Genomic DNA, 24273 nt, shown 5'->3' on the forward strand with positions numbered 1-24273 from the left:
ATGTAATATGTAGTCATGCTTGCTGTTACTTTCCTATCCAACCCATTATCTGGGGAACAAATCTATAAAGACTAATCCATAACACTCACTTTTACTGATTGGAAGAGGTATCTTTGTTTCCAGAATAAAATGTTTCTGTTGGATGAAAACAGAAAACTATTCATTGGATTAAAGAGTGGAAAGAAAATAATAAAAAAATGTCTGCATTTATCATCTTGAGATGTCCACTACTAACATTTTCTGTGTATGTATGTTCAAGCATCCCTGTGCAAACTAATAATTACAGAATGATGTTTCATTTGATGAATTTCAATGTTCTGTTATATTTGCTTAAAGTATAATTATCATCAATTCATGGCCTTTTGACTAAGATCAAATGTAACATATAATTGGTCTTTAATCTGCTGTTTCTACCATACATATATTTAACTCTCATATATTAGAAATTTTCTTGTTTAATTAACTTTTTTAGGTTAGCATGCAAAATAAGAGATTCTTCATATCATATTTATATAAATGTCATTTTACTTCATTCTCAATTTTTTCCTTCCCAACTGCTACATGGCATGTAAACAAAAATAGGAGCACTGGGAAGCAGGGAGGCAGAACAGGGAGATATGAAGAGAACAAAAGAGGAAAGAATACACCAAAACGAAGCAGTATAAAAATGCCATTAGGAAATCTGTTCATTTATATGCTAATAAAATCATGGGTGAGAACACACACACACAGTCATCCCCCTACACACAAATACATATATCAAAAAAAGAACTGACACCCAATACAGATAGCTCAAGTAGTGGAGGACTTATTATATGGTACAATATAAAACTTATTTTATTTTTTATTCTTTTTTTCTGTATTTAATTTACTTTTAAATTTTAGTTTTTTATAATTTATTCACTTTACATCCCGATTGTATCAACTCATCCCAGTCCTACCGTCCCTTCCTCTTTCCTCCATCCCCTTCCACTACTCCTCAGAAAGGGGGATCCCTCCTCCCTTACCAGCTGACCTCAGCTTATCAAGTCTCATCAGGACTGACTGTATCCTCTTCCTCTGTGGCCTGGTACTCCCCCAACGGGGAGGGGGGAGTGATCAAAGAGCAGGCAATAGAGTCCATGTCAGAGACAGCCCTGCTCCCCTTACTAGGGAACCTACATGGAGACTGAGCTGCCTATCAGCTACATATGAGCAGGGCATCTAGGTCCTCTTCATGCATGGCCCTTGGTTGGTGCATTAGTCTCTGCAGGCCCCATGGCCCCAGATTTGTTGGCTCAGTTGTTCTTCTTACGAAACTCCTGTCCTCTCTGGGTCCTTCTATTCCCCCACTCTTTGCTAGAACTCCCTGAGCCTCTGTCCAAAGTTTGGATGTGAGTCTTAGCATCTGCTTCAATCCCCTGCTCGGTGGAGTCTCAGTAGTTCTCTTGTATACAAAAGACAAGCATGCTGAGAGAGAAACAACACCTTTCACAATAGTGACAAGAAAACATAAAGTTTCTTTGTGTAACCCTGACAAAGCAAGTGAAAGATTTGTATGGAAAAAAAAAAAAACCCTTCAAGTCTCTGTAGAAAGGAATGGAAGAAGATATCAGAAGATGGAAAGATCTCCTGGTAGGATTAACATAGTAAAAATGGCCATCTTACCAAAAGCAATCTACAGATTCAATGCAATTCCCAACAAATTATAGGCCTTGAAAGAACAATTCCCAAGCTCATATGGAAAAAATAAAAAACCCAGAATAGCTAAAACAATCCTGTGCAATAAAAGATCTTCTGGAGGTATCTCCATCCCTGATCTCAAGCTGAATTGTAGAGCAGCAGTAATAAAAACTGCATGGTACTGGCATAGAAACAACCTGATGGGTTAATGGAATCAAATTGAAGACCCAGAAATAAACCCACACACCTACAGACACTTAATTTAGACAAAGAAGGCAAAACCATACAACACAAATAAAACTTTAATAACATGGCTATAGCAAATCTGTTGGTGCCCCTGTTTGAGGTTATGAGGAGGCATAATTTAACAGTGGCTGTTGCCCAGCTTGAGTTGTCAACCACTTGAAAAGATAAAAGAGTAAGAAAGGACTGGGTCAAGAATGTCTGTTTTGTGAAAAGTTAATGGTGGATTCAGTGGCCTGTATCTATAGGCAGGTTGGTTTTTGCATGTTGCTCATGAAGGTCCTTGTACAATCCTCAAAGAAGATCCTTGCTTTCTATGTGAAATCTGATTCCTCAGAGGAAGGGGAAAGAAGAAGGCTGGGTTTTGTCTTGCAAGCTCATCTCAGTAAGAAGCAGAGGATGAGGCTCTCGCTGCAAGAGGTAAGGGGTGTTAACAGTAATGGAATACCCTCTGTATGGGAGGAAATACCAAAGGGGAATCACAAGGCTTCCCGAAGCTCTATCCTGTTCATGTAATCACCTGTGGCTGATGGAACAGTGGTCACAGGGTGTAAGTCAAGCTATTGCAATAGGAAGCAAGCTTGTGGGTAAACTCAGTATATTGTTATTCTTGGTTCTGTTTCACAAAACTTAGAAACATCTTCCCATTCTTTTTTTTTCTCACTTAGTAGCCTCCATATCGTCATAGAATACCCTCTTGTGCACTATCACCAGTGCCTCAGTTTTCCTGTTTTTTTGTTTGTTTTTCTTATTGCTATGACCAAACACCAGGTTAAAGCAACCCAAAGAAAGAAGGAGTTATTTTGGCTCATGGTTGGAGGTTATATTATTGCACATCATGATGCGGAAAGTGCAACTGGCTGGAGTATAAGGTAGTGGTCACACTGCATCAAGTCAGGAAACTTAATGAAAGCTACTGCTCAGATCTCTTTCTTCTCTATATTCAGTCATGGACCTCACCCTATAGAATGTGTCACTATGTTTAGGGTGTGCCAGCACCCACGTGGTGGCTCTCAACCACTAGTTGGAACTCCAGTTCCAGGGGATCTTCTGCCTTCTCAGGCCTCTGAGAGCACCCAAGTATGCACGTGGTGCACAGGCATGCATGGTGGGCAAAATACCCATACACATATCATAGTAGTGATGATGATGCAGTATATCAAAGATACTGAAAACTTCATAAATATTTTCTCATTTCTTATCTCTTGGCAATAGGTTTTGGCTTTTTGAAAATACGTATAGTGTTTTCAATCTTTTTTTTTTTCTTTTTGTGGATTTACAGAGTTAGGATTTGGGGATTTAGTAAAAGTTAGTTTAGGAGGTTAGTAAAAAAAAGGACAATTCATTTGTAAGTACTGATTTTTTCTAATAATTTAGAAACCCTTTTATTCGATTTAGAATATTTAAGTGAAAATTAAAATCCCAGCAGTTGATATTAGGATTTTAACCAAAAATTTTATTTTTTCTGGGTCACTCTTGTAATAATAATGGTTAAAGACAATTTTAAACAAAATTTCAAAAATTAAAAAGGACAATCATATTAATGTTTAAAGAAAATACTGAAGTAGCTGAAGTATGAAAAATGAATTGTTATGAGAATGTCTATGCCTGGAGTGGGTAGTTTATAGAGAACCATCACATGCCTTTCACAACTGCTTAGGATGAATGGTAACTTTTTTTTGGAGTTATAGGTATGTACAAATTATCCAATTTAAATAAATCATACAGATCTTGACCCCTACACATTTTTAAGCCTCAGGTACTAACTTGAGTATTTTCTGTAACAATATCACCATGACTTTGAAGTGATTAAATGTTCCAAGTATTTGCTGTCTCTTTAATCTTTTTTTTTTTCAATTTGATTACAAGAGCATAAAAGAGAACAATTTTAGAGTTCGTTTCTTTTTTCTTTTGAGGTCAATTAGTAAGCTTGCGGTTTTGGCGGTTTTCTACTCTATCCAAAATGCCCATCATTGCTGAAATCTAATTTTTAAGTTCATTTGTGTAGATCGCAATGGCAAGTCAAACACTGTAAAGATGGAAATGTTTTTTAGTCTGTGCTATTGGCTATGGCAGCCATAAAGCTCCAGGAAGGTACTGAGCACTCAAACTGTGGCTGGTACAGTGGAGGAGCTGACTTCAAAGTATATTAATTTGATTTAAGGGAAACTTAAGGAGCTGCTTGTGGATAGTGGCCACTCTGTGGGACACATAGCATTTCTTTTCAGTTTTAGATTTAGTGTGGACCCTGAATGTGGGAACATGAGCTTGTACACACATGGCCTTGCTGTTGTTCCCAGAAACAAATCTGGGAAGACTGACTTAAATTTGAAATTGTTTGGCATATGTCATAAACAGTTTTGAGTACCTTTGTGTACCTGGTGTCAGAAATGTTTACTTCAAGCTTCCTGACTTGCCTTTAGGGTAGGGCATGAAGACTTGAGATGTGCCACTTTACACACTTGTGTGAACATGGCCTTACTAGCTGAGAACAGGCTATTTTCACCTCAGCTGTGGGAGGCCCATCATGGATTGTACTGGGCCTTTAGAGTGAATACTACTTCAATTGGCTATGAGCTCTGGCATTCCTGGACTGCACCTCCTTGGAGGATGGAACATAGTGAAATTCCCTCAAAGGCATTGCATAGTGTGGGTCCTATGACTACCTATCAGAGTCATTCTCTCAGGTTGTTCTCCTGTGTTAGTTCCCTTAACAAGTTTTGGGTGGAAAAATGAACAGATCACTCTGTTCTTTGCTCCTCCATGCTTTATTATGCTATAATGTGACAATTGTATACACTGTAATGTTTTGATGCATGCATATATTGTGGAGTTTTGATACACATATATATTATGGAATTATATACACACAAGGTTATCATGTTTGTATTCGTGTGTTTCTGTTTGTGAGTGGAGGGCACAGGCTAACCTTGGGTGTATTATTCTTTAGGAACCATCTACCATTTTTAGAGACATGTCTCACTGTCTTGGAGATTTTCAATTAGGCTAGGTTGGCTGGCCAGTGAACCCCAGAGATCTGTCAATCTTTACCTCCTTTGCACTGGTATTACAAGCATCTACCACACCTGGCTGTTAGGGGGTGGGTTCTGAGGATCAAACTCAGGTCCTTGGGATTTCATGGAATGCACTTCACCAACCTAGCCATCTCTCCAGGACCCCCTCCCCCTATATCAAATGCAGTAGTATTAATTCTAATCACATTGTGCACTGGGCCCCAAGAACTTATTTATCACTAACTGTGGGCCCTTGGCCACATTTCCATGTTTTTCCCATTTTTTCCTTTAATCTCAGTTTCTATGTGAGATCATGCAGTAATTGTCTTTTTTTTTTTTGGTCTGTCTTATTTCATTTAATGTAATGTATTTCAGCTTTATCCATACTGTATCTTCCCCTTGTAAGGCTTTGTATCATCTTCATTTTCATTACCTATTCATTTGTTGTTGGGCAGCTAAACTGATTCCATAGTATGTTGGTAAGTCTTTCTTATGATGACTTCATTTGTTTTCAGTATATACCAAGGATTAAGAAAGTGGGATCTATCTTTATTCCTACACTTCTTGTAGGTGAGACAAATTTTGTGTTGAGGTTTAATAGGTAGGGGAAAGTGGCATGAAGGTTGGACTGGGAGAAGAGAAGAGAGGGGCCTGGGATCAGACTCCAAAGTGATTAAATAAAAAAAAATAGAATAAAAATAGAATAAACAAAAAAGAAACTGGGAAATGTGGTAATTCAATTTCTAGTTTTTTTTTAAATGACTTTCATTCTGTCTTCTATGGTGGCTAGACCAGTTTACTTCTCACCAACAATATATAAGTGTTCCCCTTTTCTCATTTTTTTTAAACAATTTCCTGTGTTTTGACTTTGTTAGTATGTACCTACAATGTCACACTGTGATTTTGATTTACATTTCTCTGATTAGTGATGGTGAACATTTCTTCCCATACCCACTAGCCATTTGAATGTTTTCTTTGGGAAAATGTCTATTTATATCCTTTGGCAATTATTTTAATGGAAAAAAAAACTTCAAATTGGAAAAAAAATAAACCAATGTAGTGTTTAACATCTGAAATAAACATGGAGCTGCTACAAATCAATACAGACCAGTACAGATCAATACAAATCAATAAAGACCTCAAACAGTTTGATTTTACAGTAGTCAAAGGATCAACTTTGTTTTCTGTTTTTTTTTGTTTTTGTTTTTTTTTTTTTGTGTGTGTGTGTGTGTGTGTGTGTTTTTATCTTATCTTCTGAAAGGGTACAGCATGGCCCATGAAGACTTCTGTGGACATGTTGGTAAAATGAACCCAGGACACCTACAGGCATTGCCATGACAGGGGATTGGTGAATGGTAACAGTCTTAGGTTGTGTATGTTTGATCGTGCCTATTTTCAGTACATCAATCCTTTCCCTCACTTCTTTCATACTCTAATACCTCTGATCTCTCCTTTCTTTGTTTCTTTTCTGTTGCTATGACAAAATACCCCAACAAAAGCATTTTTAAGAAGAAAGAGCTGTTTTTACTGTACTCTTCATGGTATTACTAGGAAAAACAGGGGTCTCTTTTGTTGGTTTTTAGTCACATTGATAAAGAATTAAAAAAAAACTAGACTCAGAAGGAAGCTTGAGACCATTTATTAGCATTTAAGAGAAAAACAATAGTGCAGGCAAGTTGTGAAACTTCGCAGCTACCAGCAAAATGGAGCTGCTGAGAGAAAGTCATGTTTTTTTGAATGAGGGTCTAAAAAAGTCAGCATGTTCAGCAATGGAGGTTGGCAAGCAGTTGCTTGTTGGAAGGGGAGAGGAACTTCAGAAAAAGAGTGAAAAAAATTTGATCTTTACATTAAAAGGTTCAATTGGACTTATCAAACAGAACAGGGAGAAATGTATTCAGACGTATTCAGATGTATTCACTGAAGTAATGAAATCTTCAAAGCATGTATAGAACCACTACAGGTCCTCATAGTCTCAGAGTTCTCATGCTGCTGTTTCCTTCATATGATCTCCTCCTCCTCCTTTTCCCCCTCCTCCTGTTTCTTTTTCTTTTTTTGCCAACCAAAGATATCTGGGGGAAATTCCATCTGCACTGAACATATGCAGGCATTTTCTTATCATTATTCCCTAAACAGTGTGCTATGGCAACTCTTTACACAGAATTTACATAGTATTAAGTGTTATAAATAATCTAGAGAAAAGAATATGGGAGGGTTATATGCAGATACTATGTCACTTTATAAAGCCTACTTCAGCATCGGAGGATTCTGTTTTTGGTGCATGGCTGTGGAGTCAATCGTCTGTAGATGCTGTTCTGCCCAGTTCACGAACCCCAAAAGACCAGGAATAAACAGACTCCGCTCTAAATACATGAGGTCCTTTTTATTGTAAATTACAAGCTTCAGCTTGGGCCCACACACACTGAGCGCCCCATGCCCAGGTTAATTGGGTGATATCTAGATTCTGGTCCCTCCCAGCATGCCCAAGGCAGGGGCAATTCCTACCTGGCAAGCATCTATTGGTCAAAATGCTACATTTTGAATTGATTGGCTAGAGGAAGGTTCCCAGACCATTAATGACCTGGTGTCCCTCCGTAGGAGGATGGGCCAGTTTCCTAGCAAGTGTTATCTCTAGTTGGTGGGGAAAGAATGCAGTAAGGCGGTCCTTCCCTTCAGGGCATTACTAGACTTCTCCACCCACATAGTTCAGGCCTTAATTAATAATAGCTGCTAATTTATCTTTTGGTCTCTCAACACCAACAGACAGTTTTACACAAACACAACCCCCTTGTTGATTCTTGTCCTCTGACAGCCCCTAATATATTTGCAAATGGCAGAATCTCATATGGAAGCACAGAACAAAAAGGGAAGTTTGTGGATAACAAGACCATAGCAAGTGACACATGGAACTGACCACAGGGGCAGCAGGACAGGCAGGGGCAAAGCTCTCTCCACCTCTTCTCTGCACTGTTCTGGGAATGCTGGCCCCTTTTTCTCCTTCACAACCAGGTCACTTCACACAGCGTGGGAAGCCATCATCATCATCTTTTTGCTTATGGCTCACAGCTTTTTCCAGATCATCAGTCTCAGAGCCTGGAAGGAACCTGTGGTGACTGAAAGGAATAAGTTAGTTTTACAGGTCTTTTTATGAATTCTATACCTCATATTAAACTAAGTTCTCCTAGTACTTTTTCAGAAAGCAGAAGGATAAAAGGAAAAGCGGGTGAATTGAGATAAGACCCACCCTATTGCAAAGGAATGCCAAAGGTCTCCACCCCTCCAGAGGAAAGTCCAGATCTGCGAGATAATGTTGCCTGGCAACTGGTCCAGACTGTTAGAGCGCCCCCACCCAGATAGAGGCAGGACTAGATTGACTTGGCGCCTACAATGAACCAATTATTTTCAAAGTCAACTACCCTATAGCCCTTCACCCAATCCTAAACTGCCAAGACTGCAACCTGCCCCACCCCCCAGCTTTCCTGTGCTTTTTCCTTTAAAAACCCCAGGCTCTTGTCTCTCCGTGCTGTTCCTGTTCCTGGATGGTTTGGAGGGAAGCCACATAGCACAGTGGCTTGAATAAACCTCTTGCATTTGCATTGATTCCGGTCTCCCTGGAAATTAGGCTCCTGCTGGGCCTAACAGTGACCCTTGTAATGAAGCACTGGACTACACATTGTGAAAACCTACAAGTTCCCTCAGGACTGTAGTCAGGCAGCAGAGCCTAGGAGAGCCCACACACAAGTTCAGTCTCAGAGCCTGCAGGCTCAAAATGCAAGGAAAGCTCATGTTTGCATTTAAGGAGCAGAGCCAGAGAAACACCAATGTCTTTCTCAGCCCAGCATGCAGAAACACATCTTCCTTACTAAAGCCTTTTTGTTCCATTCAGTCCCTTGACGGATGGGGTAAGGTCCAGCTGCATTATCTGCTTTCCTGGGGTTGAGATTCAAACGTTTGCCTCATCCAAACCCACAGTTAGTCAGCTTCTGACAGCTGTGACAGCATACCTGAGATAAATATTTTTGTGTTTTATTTTAAATTAAAAATTTCCAAAAATTAAGTCTGAAAATATCAATAAAAATACTGATGGGCAGGAGGTGTTTTACATTCCCAAATCCCAGTACTTAATGCTCCTTCTGTCTTGCTACTTAATTTGTAAAAAAGGTGAACTCCTCCTGTTTCCTTTCCTTAGTTTGTGCTTCCCGATTTCAGCCTGATGGTCTAACCCTCAGGTAAGGCAACTTGAGCCGCTTAATATATGTTGGTAGAACTCTTGTCATTCTGTACATTACCAACCAAGCACAGAATAATGGCCATAATTCTTTTGAACAGTTGTGTTTAAGTATTTTTTTTTCCTTTCCAAGGGCTTAGTGAAAGATGATGCTGATAGCCTGCTTCTGAGCTCAGGTGGTTAGAGTTCCCATGTACCCACATATAGCACCCCATCTGAAGTGCATGTTGAGCCTCTCTTAGAGGTTCTTGATCACTGAAGGATGCCAAATGGAATTTAACTCTGAAGTTTATCTACAGGGTTCCCAGTGGGTCTAAGCCCCAGGCTTCCACAGCTGGGACTTGCTTATGAACACTCCTCTTTGGCTTTCTCCTTTGCCCATCTCACCCTTTCTCTAATTCCTCCATTTTGCTTTCTTTATCACTTCTCAAATAAACAACCTGCCTATAGGTCCTTGTTTCAGGGTCTTTTATGGGTGAATCCAAGCTAAGACAAGCAGGAAATGTAAGTATTATGTTCTAACACTGCATCCTCAGAGTCTGAGGCTAGAAGATGGAACAGGCTCCCAGCATGCTCTCAAACATGTAAACAAACACAAGAAAAACCCTGCCCAACAGCCAGAAGCAACAACTAGTCCTCTTAGCAGTAAAGGCTCTATTACTGTAATTGGACATGGTTAACATTTCCAGGGTAGTGGATGCTGAGGGCTTGCCCATCTCTATTTAGTCTCACATACATAATCCTCACCTGATGTTCATGCTAGCTGCTGATGGCTCATTGCTGCCTTCCTCCCTGGAAATTGTATGCTGTGGCAAGGTGTTGAATGTCCCAAGGTTGTACTTCCTTCTCAGAACAATCCTGATAACTGTTGGCCGATTTCAGGACAATCCTGAAGATTTATCCTAACTCCACATCTCCCTGTTGGGTTGGCTAATTGCATTTTTGACTGCCATCTGTCTCTCTCTCCAAGTATTGCTTTTTGCCCTTCTTAAGTCAACACACACAGTACTATCTGAGGGAGGCTTTGGAAACTTGAAAGAGCCTCCTCACCCGGAACTGTCCTAGACATCCTTTTTTTTTTTAATATTTTGGGCTGCTCAGGCACTCTGACCACAGCACCTGTGGGGTGTGTCACTTTGCTGTGGTGTTGCATGTGCAGACTTGTTTTCCGGCTGTGTTATATTTGGTGTCTTGTTGGTTTGGTGTTTTCAACGGATGATGGGAGGTTGGGGCATTCTGTGTGCTGAGATGCCATGCTCAAAGGAGCCAGCCTGTGGCTTACAGCTGTGAGTGAATTTGAGCTGCTCAGAAAAGATTGTGGAACCTCAGTACCAGGAAATGAAAAGTGAAGAGATTCCAAATCGCACCAAAGATGGTGTGACAGTCACTGTCATTTCAGGAGAAGCCTTGGGAATAAAAGTAAGTCAGACCTGTTGTATGTCTCTGAAACATGAAGTATATGATGACATCAGAATGCATCTGTCTTCATTGTCATCTCTCACTGAGTTTATTTTAATGTGTCCCAGTTAGAGGGACTTGTTTCATAGATATCAGGATAAGCATGACTTGTGGGAACCCAGAAATTTTTTGCTGTATGCAAGCTCATAGAGTTGGAATACTTATAAGAAGTTATGCTCATATGAAGTTTGATTAAAAAGAAGTTTTCTATAGGTATGTCTTAATATATGTACAGATTTACCCTAATTCTTAATATTTTTTCGTCAGATTTAATGCTTTGAATCCTGACTCCTTGCTACTGCAAAGTTACTGCTTTTGAGACACAAACAACAAGATAGGACCAATTTCACCACTTAAAGATTCATGCAAATAATTTATGCCCCACTTAGTGAACAAGGAAAGCACATGACAAGATTACAGGGTTTTAAGATAAAATTAACTGTCGAGTCTTGAGAGGTGTTCTGCAGTTAAGATCACCAACAGCTCTTGCAGAAGACCTGGATTTGATCCCCAGCACCCACATTGAGGCACAACCACATATAACTCTAGCCCCAGAGGTTCTGAGTCCCCTTTTCTGACCTCCATGGGTACTCATACACATGTAGACACACGTAAATAAAAAATAAAATTTTAAAGAATAAATCAAAATTACCTCTTCATTCAACTTACATGGGACATGCTCTCTATATTTTGTTATTGGGACTTGATAGTGTTTGGGTTAGGGTCTCACTTTTTAATGAAATAACATCAATTTAAGAAGGGGGTATGACAAGTATTGTAGTAATTGCCCACCTGGGCAGTTTTCTAGGGAGACAAAGGATCTGCATAGAGGCCAGTATATGGTAATGATGAGCTTGGTCGCAGAACCTAGTAGGTGGTTGTGCCTAGAGGTTGACCCCGAGATGTATATTCCTGTGCTCATGATTTTAAAGGAAGTGCTCCGCTCCTAGGGAAACAGTAAAGGAAACCTGGACAAAGTAGGAAGAGCACTAAGCAAGATCATTGTCTCAGGTTAAAGCTGAAAGAGAGTGGCTTTAACCAGACCCCACGGGGACCCTTCAGGATCAGCATGTTTCAATGTTGTTCCGAACCACCAGACAAGATAGCAGGGTTTTCATGCTTCCGTGCCTAATAGTTATTCGTTTGGGCCTTGATTCTGTAGTGTAGGGTAAAAGTAGTCAAGAGAATCTGTTAAGGGGCTGGAGATGTGGCATCTGGCAATGGGAGCATCAGAAGATTGCAAAGCACTTTGCTATTGTCCCAGTGATTAACTAGCTTAAGACTATTTTTAACTTAAGTGTTCCACTTTCCTTTCTGTTGCTATGATAACAATACAAGGACCAAAAGCAACTTAAGAGAAAGAAAGTGTTTATTTCAGGTCACAGTTCATCTGTGAGGGAAATCAGGAAAGAATATCAAGCAGGAACTTAATGCAAAAACTGTAGAGGAAACATTGTTTGCTGGCTTCCTCAGGGTCATGCTTAAGTAGCTCCTTCATACATCCCAGGATCACCTTTCCAGGGAATGGCGCTGCCTACAGTGGGCTGGGCCCTCCTTCATCAATTAACAATCAAGACAATCTCCTGTAGACATGCCTACAGACCAATGTGATCTGGACAATTTCTCAGTTGAGTTTCAATTCTTGGATGAGTCTAGGCTGTGTCAATTGAGTTGATAGTTACAGATAACTGTGACATTTGGTAAATTTTGATTATTTTATGTGCATGTGATTATAGCTTGTCAGTGGCTTCTAAATAATTACTCAGTGACACATTGCACAATTACAGGCTTAGATTGTTGCTTGGGTCCCACTGTTTTTGTTCATTTATCCTGTATTGTAACCACAGTTCTGTATTTGCAACACCCAAATTTGTGTTTCGAGTGCACACAGAAATAATTGGAAGAAAAAAACAAAACAAAACAAAACTAATGTTTGCTCACAGTTAAGCGTATATGACTGCTGTTCACCACCCTGTAGTACAGTTGAAATAGCTTTTCTTTCAGTTACTGTGACTGATTTGTTTCTGTTCATCAAGCATGGAGGCCTCCCTTTTACAGCTTTCGTGAATTTTCCTCCCCTTTGTTCTGAAGAGGAGAGTTAAGACCTTGTGGGCTCTTCTGAGAAAAGGTCAGAGAATTTCCTAAGGTGCCCAATTCACATACACAAGTGAAACTGCTGACCTTATTGACTATGTACTTTTTTCTATTACCTGTTTCCAGGATTCTAAAGTTCTAGGGACATGCATTCAAGGGACACTGGGATGGATGTTAAAGAGTAAGAGGCTCTCTCTCCACTTCAACCCAAAACAAGACTTTGTCTGGTTGAGTCTTGTAGCATTGTCTGGAAGATTCCATTTAGAATACAGGTGTGATGACACAAGTGTAATCCCAGCATTGGGTAGGTTGAAGCACGGAGATCATGAGTTTGACATCAGGCTGAGATATATAGCGGGACCCAAGCTAACCCTCTATCCCAAAAAAGTTTGTCTGTCTACAACAACAACAACAGAGAGAGAGAGGGAGGGAGGAAAGGAGAGAGAGAGAGAGAGAGAAAAAGAGAGAGAGAGAGGAGTGAGTTAATAAATAAGCAAAGCCAGCAATATCATTAATTCTCAGAGTTTGCAATGGTGGTCCATTTATAGAAAACTCAAGGAGGTTTTGAGGTTGAAGTCAGTTCTAGTTATAGACAGAAGTGCATTTTAAAGCACATTCAAATGCAGACTGTGTAATGTTGCAGATGCAACCAGTGCTTAGAGACCAGAAATAATGCTTTAACTTTGTGCAATGATGTCTTGGTAGTTGCTGGCCTCACTTATTTCATTTTTTTAAATAAAATTTCTGAAGTAAGTTATATTCTCCAAAGTAAATAATCAGTCATAATCAGTCATTACTTTGAGAGCATTTTAATAAGGTCCATTTGGAATCCTGAGCAGCACTGATTTTCTTTTTTTTTTTTTCTTTTTTTTTCAGGTGATATTTATTCTTTTAATTTTTATTAATTACATTTTATTCACTTTGTATCCCCCCATAAACCCCTCCCTCCTCCCCTTCCAATCCCACCTCCCTTCCCTCTTCTCCAACATGCCCCTCCCCAAGTCCACTCATAAGGGAGGTCTTCCTCTCCTTCCTTCTGATCCTAGTCTATCAGGTCTCATCAGGAGTGGCTGCATTGTCCTCCTCTGTGGCCTGGTAAGGCTGTTCCCCCCTCAGGGTGAGGTGATCAAAGAGCCAGCCACTGAGTTTATGTCAGTGACAGTCCCTGTTCCCCTTACTAGGACACCCACTTGGACACTAAAGTGCCATGGGAAACTTCTGTGCAGGGGTTCTAGCTTAACTCCATGCATGGTACTTGGTCGGAGTATGAGTCTCAGGAAAGACCTTTGGCAGCACTGGTTTTCTAGAAGCACTGCTGGTCCATGGTTACCTGTATAGACTCTGGAGACAGACAGACTAGGTGAGACACCTCACCATACACTAGATGTATGGGCTGTGTGGTGTTAAGGATATGAGTTAATTTCTTCTAGACTCCGTTTTGTAAACACTGAATAAATGGTAGCTAATTATTTTGGTTGATTTATATCTACTTGGGTAGAAATTGGGTGGGTGAAGATTTGTATGCTACCAATGCTAAAGATGTTTTTGTTGTTGTTTTGTTTTGTTTTGTTTTTCAGTTTGAAAAAGGTAATTAATCCGTTTTAAAATAAGGACACCAGTGAGAGTCCTTGCAGAAATGAGAGCTATTGGCTGTTTCTAAGGGACATAGTTTTGCACATCACAACACTTTATATCCTCTCACCAAAGAATCATTCAGTCTTAAATAGTCTAGAGCTACCATAAAGACATACCAAAGAGAGTTTAGTATCAAGAACATTATTTGGGGACAGGAGAGATGGCTCAGTGTTTAAGAACATGAACTGCTCATTACAGAGGACCTGTGTTTTATTTCCCGGTACCCACATAAGGTGGTTCACAACTGCCTGCAACTTTAGCTCCAAGGAATCTGATGCCCTCTTCTAGTCTCTGAGAGAATGTGCACTCACATGCACATATCCACACACATATATAAAAATAAAAATTAAAAAAAGATAATTTTAAGTTATATTACAAAATGGTAGTGAGAATATAGTTTTCAAGAGATCGATCTACTTGTAACCAGCATAGGCTCACCAACAACTTCCCTTTCTACAGCCAAACTTTCTGGAAAATATGGTGACCACTGCAGTGCACTTGGCTTTAATATTCATATGGACTGCCTGGAAGATCTGGACAAAGTGGAGACTCTGGTATAGCTGATCTGCAGGGAGGTCTGAGATTGCAATTTTCTAACGTGCTTCTGGATGGTTCTACGCTGCAGGCCTGAACTACTCTGTAGTTTGTATAAAGGACATGGCATCCAGGCTTGGGGATATGGTTATCCTTAGGAAGTCTGTTTTGGCTCGTGCAGATAATGTTAAATGGTTCAATCCAAAGACTTCTAGCAAATCCTATTTAGTCATTCTGGACTTGAATACTTAGCTCTACTTAGCCTATGTAAAATGCTATAAGCTTTATAATTAGCAAAACCATCTTTTTAATATGCCCAAAGATAAATGTGTCTTTTTTTCCTCAGGTCATATGAGTCTAGGCATTTTTTCAGCGCTTGAAATGCCACATCCAATTCTGAGCAAGATTCTTCCAGGACAACCTAGTCTGAAGTGAATGTTGAAATGGGAGAAGAAAAAAAAAATGGGAGAGTTCGAATAGTTTCTGTCACTTTTAAAAGGACACAATTGCATGTTTGCTTCATGAGAGTACGCAATTTTCCAAACCCCATTACATTCTTATCAGTCAGCCAATCTACTATATTTATTGCCAGCTCCTTTTGGAACACAATGTAGCTCCCCTTCAATGCCTCTATTTGACTCCTGCTGCTCTACATTCCGTTATGTCAAAAACAAATCTTGAGGAGGTCAGAGAAACACAATCTGGAGCCAGATGGCCAAGGTTCAAGGCTAGCTGCACTATTGAAGTATGTTGGAGAACTTACTTAAGCTGGCAGAATCTCAATTTTATAATCTGTAAAATGGAGATGGCCATGGTAACTATCTTAGAGCATCAATACGAGGAATAAATTAATTCTATATCCCTCCCATCTGTGTTGGCAAAGATTAAGTACTATATAGTCCTGTGTATGCTATTTTCATTCCCTTTCAAAACCTGTAGATCTTATGGCCAACAGATACAACATAAAGAGTCTTCTTTTGAATGGGAAAACTTAAGTAACCATGGGCTGGATGACTCTATTAAAATCTATAGTTACCAAAGGAATTTGCTATATATCTAATATAATTTACTCCAACCATTCTGTATTCTACCTGTGTTCTCATTTTAGAGGAAATTTGACCTCTTGGATGTTATTCTGTGACTTTGCCATGAAGCTCTTTGCTTTGCCTACCTGAGCTTTCCCTCTGACCCCTTAGTGATGTGGACAGTGTCGTTCCTTTCCCAAACTCAAAAGAATGAGTTTACCAAATAGCATCTTAAAAACTCTTACACGTTGAAGATTGGTAGCATATACATGATTTCCTATTGTTTTTTTTTTTTTTTTTTTTTTTTTGTGTGTGTGTGTGTGTGTGTGTGTGTTTTGCCTTTCAGTTATTCTAGCAAGTTCATGTAGCAAACCTGACAAACGTTCCCTTCATGGCAGGAATTATGTGAGACAATGGGTTTCTGACAAAGGGAGCCTGAGAGAACAAGCTCTAGCTGGCCTAAAGAGCAAGCAAAAGAAAGGTTGCTCAGGAAGGAAACCTCCCTTCCAGAGGCCACTCTGTTTTTATAAACCAGTGCTCTGTTACAGTGTAGGAAACCTATGACTATAGATCTGTAGGTATTTAACAAATATTTCCTTTGGGATGCAAGTGAGTAGATAAATTTTAGACTGTTTTCTGTTTTTCTTTTGTTTTGAAAGATGGAAATGTTTACTTATTTAGAATGCCAAGTTAAACTGGAAAAGGGTGTGGTGGGGAGGAGGATGAATAGAAACAAATGAAGGACCTAAAATTCGCATGAAGATGTCAGCAATATAACAAAACAGAAGAACATTGACTTTATAAGGGCCTTTAAAGATAATTTCCCTGGCTGTAGATTTTTAATGAACTTATAGTTTGAAGACAAAACAGATTTTATCTTTTTTTTTTTTTTTTCCAGAGCTGAGGACTGAACCCAGGGCCTTGCACTTGCTAGGCAAGCGCTCTACCACTGAGCTAAATCCCCAACCCCGACAAAACAGATTTTAAATGTCAAAATTTGAAATTTCATTGTGTCCTTTTATTGTTCGTGTTCATATTATACTTCAATAAAATTGTGTATATATATTATACAAATGAATCCAATTGTTAATTTCTTAGGAGTGAAGATTTTCCAGTATAAGAAAAATTGAAACAAGCTAAGAAAATAGTATACTCTTCAATGTCAAATAGACATTTAAAAAGTAAATGTCCACCTTTGAGGAGTTTCCAGAAACATAATATGATTTTATCATTTTAGTAATACACTTGCTATCTTAAAGATTTATTTCTTTTTAATTATATGCATGCATGTGTGTCTGTGTGTGCATGTGAGTGCCAGGGCCCATGGAGGACAGAAAAAGGTACAGGATCTTCTGGAGCCAGAATTATAGGAAGTTATGAACTGCCTGACATGGGTGCTGGGAACTAAAGTTGGGTTCTCAACAAGAGCAGCACTCTTTCTTAACTGTTGAGCCATCTTTCCACCCCTGGTATTTTCTGGTTTCTTGTTTTGTTTTGTTTTGTTCTGTTCTGTTTTTTGTCCCATTATATAGTTCAAGCTTGAACTTTTCTTCTACCTCAATGATCATGAGTGATCACACCTGGCCTATCAATCAATCAATCACTCAAACCCCTCCCCACTGCACTTGACTTGAACCCAGGACCTTATTCTAAAGCACTCCACAATATTACTAGGTCCCCATGACTTTTAGTGATGCAAATTTTGTCTCTTTTTGCTAATTCCATTTTTTATTAGCTTTTATTTACAATGATTTTTTTTTCAGGTTTAACATAATTAGATGGTATGATCATTACTTTAAAATGTTATCTTTTAAAATATCACAATCACTTTATTGAATTCTGGTTGAATTTCTCTTCTGTAAACAATAAATAAGTGCATTGTCATGGGTAGGTGGGGCAAGAGGTGAAAATAATTATCATAATGGGGCAGAGAGCTTCCTGGTATGCTGTTGACACAGGAAGTGAGGAAACATGTTACCAGGGAGAAAAGTTTTGAAATGTGCTAAAGAAAATGGAGTTTAGAAGCTCAATATTTTCTTCTGCTTTCTACTGCTCATTAAAACCCTTTGGTACAGTCTTCTCAGCTACCACAGACTAGAAGCATCTTGACTTCTGTCCAGATCCACACAGCTGTCCTGTCTTCACAAGTAGGAAAGTTTTGGATTTACATCCCCCATTTCTCTAGGATCTCTCTTCATTCAGTCATTAGGTAGTTGCCTCCTATACATTGTTTGCATGCATTAGAGATATGATGTGAATGAGATACAGCTACTACCCTCAAAAAAGCTCACAGTTTTGGCTGCAGAAAGAAGCCAGCAACATTAGAAGTATAATATAAGATGGGCAAATATTTTTTTAAAGTCATATATAAATGTTCTGTGATTAGCCAGAGGAAAGAAGATTAATTCTGCTTATGTGGATATAGAAGTAGAGCAAAGAAAACAGAAAGGATAAGGATTGTGTCTTACAGTGGTTTATATAAAAGGCTTAGACATTGACTGGGAGATAACTCAGTAGGGAAAGTACTTGCAGTGCAAGCATGAGGACCTAAATTAAATCCCCCAAACCCACACACACACACAAAAAAAATACTGGACATAATGCTACATTCTGGTAATCCCAGAATTGAGGGAGTGGAAACAAGCTGATCCCTAGTTTCCACTGGCCAGCCAGACTAGTCTGTTTGGGAAACCTTGAGACTCAGTGTGAGATTCTGTCTCAAGAAATAAGGTAGACTATATCTGAGGAGGCACAACACCTGAGATTGATCTCTGGTCTCCAGAAGCACACATTTGCTCGTGCATCTACCACATGTGTCTACCTGTGTGCAAACACACACACACACACACACACACGTACACACACACACACACACACACGTAGGACTAAGAGAGTAAAATGGAAAACTGCTTGCAAAGGTAGTAGGGACTTCATAGGCAACCAGGTATTGGTGAAGTTGTGAAAAAGAAAGAAAGGAGATGATTTGAAATATTGCAATGGAGAGAAATCAAAAGTAAGTTTGACTATGACTATGTCTTAAGGCTGACATTAATTGTATATATGGTTCTGTGTCCTGATCTCCCAGTGTTCTTTTTATATGGTTGGAAGAATGATCTATGGTGGCCATACTTTTGGTTTTAAATGAGAGAATATATTAAGTATATTGCAAGCTAAAGAAAAATAACTAGATAGATAGATAGATAGATAGATAGATAGATAGATAGATAGATAGATAGATAACAAAACCTCAATTTGATTGATTGGGCAGTCAAAACATCCAGCAGAAATTGACTGTGAAAAGCCCCATTGAGTCAGCCAGCTGGTGTTCTCCATGGAGTGTTAGGCAGCACAGTTGTCTGCCCAAGAGAAGCTTCTGAGTAAAAGAACAAATTGCAACAGAGCTAACGTCTTCCCATTGGGTGCTCTCTAAATTCACTAGAACCTGACTGAATTCCAGATTGAATTTTCTTTCCATGGATGAAGCTCCCATGATTGAATTTTAGCTTCATTTCTCCACTGTAGAGACTTTTATATAATAAAAAAAATTGTAAATTCTGTTGGATATCATTTAACTCCTAGTTCTTCTCAAGGACACAGTGATTTTAATACCCTTAGCTGCTCAATGTTTTTCAGTCTCCCTGTCACAGACAGAACCAGTGGGCCAGCCTGACTCCAGAGTGGATAGGATTGGAGGACACTTGACATAACATGCTTAGATCTGAAACTGGGGCTAAGAGCCACTTCCAGAGCCAATTTCTCAATGGCCTCAAACAGTGCATGACAATTTACCAATACAATATACATAACACTCAGAGTTTATTTGAATAGCTGGCCTTGAGGTTCAGATGGGTGTGGCCCTCAGCATGCTCTGCATAATCCTATCTCATTTCTGATACCATGAGGCTATTCATTCTCCAGAGCTGCCCCCAAAAGTCCAGGTGGTCCCAACTGACTCTCAACCTCATTTCACAGAACACTTGGCTTTGATTTGGTGCTGAGACTAGGCAAAATTAGGCTGCTAGCATTTTTAGCAAATAAGAGGACAGGAAAGAAATGAACCCAACAACTTCAAAGAACTTGACCTATGGTAGGCAGCCATAGTTGGCACTTAATTTGGAGTTAGGAATGTTCAAATAAACAATTTTCAAGATCTGTTTAAATCAGCTGTACAAAAGGTTACTCTTGCCCAGGGCAGCCCACTCACCCCAGAAATACCATTGTTGGTGTACACTAAGGGTGCCAGGTGTTCTTATTTCTTCAAGATGTCCCTGCTGACCTAACCACCTAGGAAGTACATTCCATCGGTGTTGACAAGCCCTGTTCTGCCAGCAACAGAAGAATAGATAAGTCCATTTTAAGCCAGAAGGTACATTCTGCACCATTCATATATCCCTGGCTTCACCGGTGAGGATTATAAATTTGCAGGGAAATAAATTTGGGCTAAAAGCTTAATGAAAGCTATAATGAACCAAGAGATTACCTTTCATAAAGGTGAGTGGACATGTTAGCATATCATTGTACTCACTTCTATGGCTGTCAAGGCTTGTATTTTTTAAATGTGATGAGTTTTTCCTCAGGAACATATTAAATATTTCTCAATGACAGCTTCAAAAAGTTTTCTTTAGGTTCCTGCATGATGAATTAAAAGCTGAGGTGCATGACACTATATAAAGCTATGTGAATAACTATAAATACACTTCATTTTGACAGGCATGCATTCTTAATTGTTTGATAAACTTATACTAAAAGTGATGAGTCAAATTCAGCAAAGCAATAGACTTTAATTATATGTTGTTTATACCTCAATTAATCTTAAAAATAATTTACTAATATGGATAGAAAATAAGTAATTCAAATATTTTAAAATTCGAACTCAAATGTGCCATAAAATCACTTAAGTTGTTACTGTGTTTTTTAAAAAGCATGTTGTGGTCATAAAACCACAAGGAATACTTTTCAGCATCTACTGCAAATCCACGGTCATTCTCTTTAGCTTAGAAAAATGAAATAAGGAAAAAGAACGCACTTGCTCTTCTTGGATGGCCTTTCAAAGTCGTGAATGGGAAATAAAAAGGATGTCCCAGAAAAATATAGCATTTCGTTTTCCTGAGCTCAGCTAACATGTACCACAGGACCACTTGTATAAGACTTGTAAAGATATGGGGAAAAGGTGACAAAAGCCAAGGAGCTGTAAAGGCACACTGTAAGGGCCAGACACATCAGCTGTTGAGATGAGTATACTGTGATGAGCTTGCAGGCTAGTGAATGCGGCGATTTTGTGGGAAGCAGAGGAGGAGGCTCAGTCAAATATAAGGGTCAAGAAAAACAGAGCTAAGTTTAAAAAAAAAAAGAGAATGGATCTGGAAGACAAGTGTGAGAGCGGATGGGGAGATGGTTCCATTGGTAAAGTGCTTGCTGTGCAAGCGTGAGGACCTGAATTTGAGCCACCCCAAACAAACAAACAAGCAAAGGATCTGGGCATAGGGCTGGAGAGGCAGCTCAGCACTTATTGTCATGTTGGGAAGCTCACAACCACTTGTAAAGCCAGCTCCAGGGGTTTTATACAACACCTTCCATCAGTAAAAATGGATCTTCAAAAGAAATGCACCTGTAATCTCAACACAGAGAAGGTGGAGACAGGGAGATTTACTGGCCAGCCGGTCTAGCTGAATCAGTGAGCCCTAGTCTCAGTGAGACTTCCATCTCACAGAATAAGGTGAGAAGCAGTTAAGGAAGACATCCAGTGTTGAGTTCTGGCCTATACCTGCAGGTTTAGGCATCTACGTTGTCCCAGCGCTGGAAGCAAACACACATGAAGACACGCAGACACACATGCATACATGCAAGCACTCACAAGAAGGAACAGGGACAGCACCGTTAAGGATGCTTCTATGCCATGGCGTGAGACAGCATTAAACTGATGTTCAGAGGACACATTTGTCTTAAAAATGAAAATTAATCAAGTTTATTGTCTTTCTCATGGAAAACTACTTGGCCATTTTTTCTCATGTGTTTGACAGTCTTTCATGTTGAAAATACAGCTGTTCCACATGAAGTACATGTTAAGTTCATTAATGTCTAACATGGGCAGGATCATTGGAAAAGAGAACAATGCTAATTTGCCTTTCTCTTGAAATGTTTAAAAAAAAAACCTTCTTCTCTTTTTCACATAGACAGTCAGGATTAACATTATGAAAGGAAACTGTGATAAGTCATAAGATTTTTTTTTTCTTGGATTGACTATAGATAGCAGCTCAAGAGTTCTCAATATTTCTTTTTGAAGGAAGCCAATCTAAAGTCCACAGCAAGGATCTTTTCCCTAAAACCTTCAAGCACCTGTGTCTTGTTAGTTTTCTTCTCATCTTTAGTCTCTGGCATGAATGTTGGCTTCATCATCCTGATCTCCTTCCAAATTCTCTAATTACAAATAAGTGGTCCACAAGAAAGAGGAGGAATTGGGTGGCGAAAGGAGGAGGAAAAAGAGTCAACCATTTCTGTGCCTTTGTACCCTTTTGGTACCATGCTCTTCCTTTTTGGTTTTGTTGTCTTCTTCCCTCTCCCTCTCCTCCCCGTCCCTCCGTCTTTCCTTCTTTTTGAGACAAGAGCTTCTTTACTGAACTTGAATTCCCTATATAAACAAGGAACACCCCATGCTCCTGATCCTACTCCACCCCACTTTCTGCATGTTTGGATTACTAGTATCCATCACCGCACCCGATTTTATGCTATGCTTGAATTTTGTTCTTGTTAGGCAAGCACTCTATCAGCTAAGCTACGTCTCCAGTACTTTAGGGGCCTTATACACTGTCTCCCTCCATCCTCACCAAAGGGCTTTCTGCCAGTTACATATTCCTGGATGCCTTCTTCTCCCAATTAGCCTCCTTTCCTTGCAGTGGCACATCTGTCTGTCAGAAATCAGTACTCACTTCCTATCATGGGAGACTGTGAATGTCTTAGATTAACTAACAAAACTTGGCTGAGCTACTGATTTGAAGCCATCTGGTACTTATCAGTCTAAAAGGAGGTTTGAACAAGAGTTTCTGGTGAATGTCACTGGATATTTGCATTAGTTTTAGCTGACAGATTCCTTGTCAGCCAGGTAAAAGAATTGTATTAAAGAGGACTGGAAGTTGATAGATGTCAAATAGAGAGATCTGATGGGACCAAAAGAAGATACATGTTTTCTTCCCCTTCCAAGTTTAGAATGAGCTAAGACATAGACTGCAAAAGTAATCACAAGGAGATTAAAAAAAATCAGCCCCTTTTCCAGTCAAATGTGGATAAAAGTATATGGCTTAAGTCTAAGACTTTGGGGGGATTTTTTTTATCCTCCCCTTCATTGATCATAGCCCATTAATATAAGACAAGAGGTTCCCATAGATAGGTGGGAATTATGTACCTTGGTGTTAGTGGACTGTAATCTATGGCCAATTAAATTCTATACAATCAAGGAGGGAAAGAGGAAAGAAAGGGGGTAGAGAGAAAGAATGAGATTTATGCCTGATTTTTACATGGTTGGTGTAGGTGACCACCTGGTTGGGTGGCTGGAAGGATTCTAGGGAAGCTTAAAAATTGGATTGCCAAATTATCAAAGCTATAATTAGAATTACAAAGTCAATCAGCCAATGGTATGACAGACTCAGAAGATTGTGGACTATGTGGTTAGACCTCATATCTGCCATTTTAGTATCTTTGTAACCCAGAAAAAAATATTTTAAGTGATTTCCAGCCTTTAATTCATCCTCCAAATGGAAATGCTATTACACAGCTCCTGCGTTATTTGAATATAGTAGCACAGAGTGTCCTTACTAAATATTGGCTTTCCTTCCTCTCGTCTGTCTTTCTGCTCCCACATTCCCTTATCACAAGGCATTATACAATGACAGACTTTATTGGCAACAAACCTCTAGAACTTCTTGGCAAGTGAGATGAAAAGGCTAACAACCTTAATGGGTTCTTGAAGTACAAAAGCCTAAATCAGAACTCATAATGTGGGTAGCCTACAACTTAAAATTTTCCTAATGTTTTGAAACCTTACCAAGAAGCTATTTGCATTTGATAGCTTCTGGGAAAGGGAAAATCTATTAACTCCAATCAATTGGCAGGCTCAGTGCCCAGAAGTAGTTAACTAACACAAAAGGCATGATTCCATATTTTTGTGGGAGGTTTTTTTTTTTTTTTTTTTTTGTATTTTCTGTCTTATAGGGTTTTTTGTTTTTTATTTTTTATATATGTATAAGAAACATGATGAGGTTGGGTGGATATGGATGTCGAGGAAGATCTGGGAGGAGTTAGGGGAGGCAAGAGATATGATCAAAATATATTGTATGAAAAAACTTTTAAAGAGAAAAAGACTTGAAGAATGGTAAATATAAGCCACCTC

The 24273-nt window shown here is 39.2% G+C and overlaps 1 protein-coding gene across 1 annotated transcript in view; it reads left to right on the forward strand.

Moving 5' to 3' along the window:
• The window catches only part of Pir (pirin), a 106045-nt gene that overhangs the window by 30821 nt on the left and 50951 nt on the right, over positions 1-24273 (forward strand). Inside the window, 2 exon segments of the mRNA XM_055615780.1 lie at positions 6163-6249; positions 10358-10563. Of these exon segments, the coding sequence (XP_055471755.1) occupies positions 6163-6249; positions 10358-10563 (293 nt within the window).

This window comes from Psammomys obesus, unplaced genomic scaffold, assembly GCF_907164565.1.
Source record: "Psammomys obesus unplaced genomic scaffold, mPsaObe1.curated_primary_1811, whole genome shotgun sequence".
Classification (NCBI taxonomy): Eukaryota; Metazoa; Chordata; class Mammalia; order Rodentia; family Muridae; genus Psammomys; species Psammomys obesus.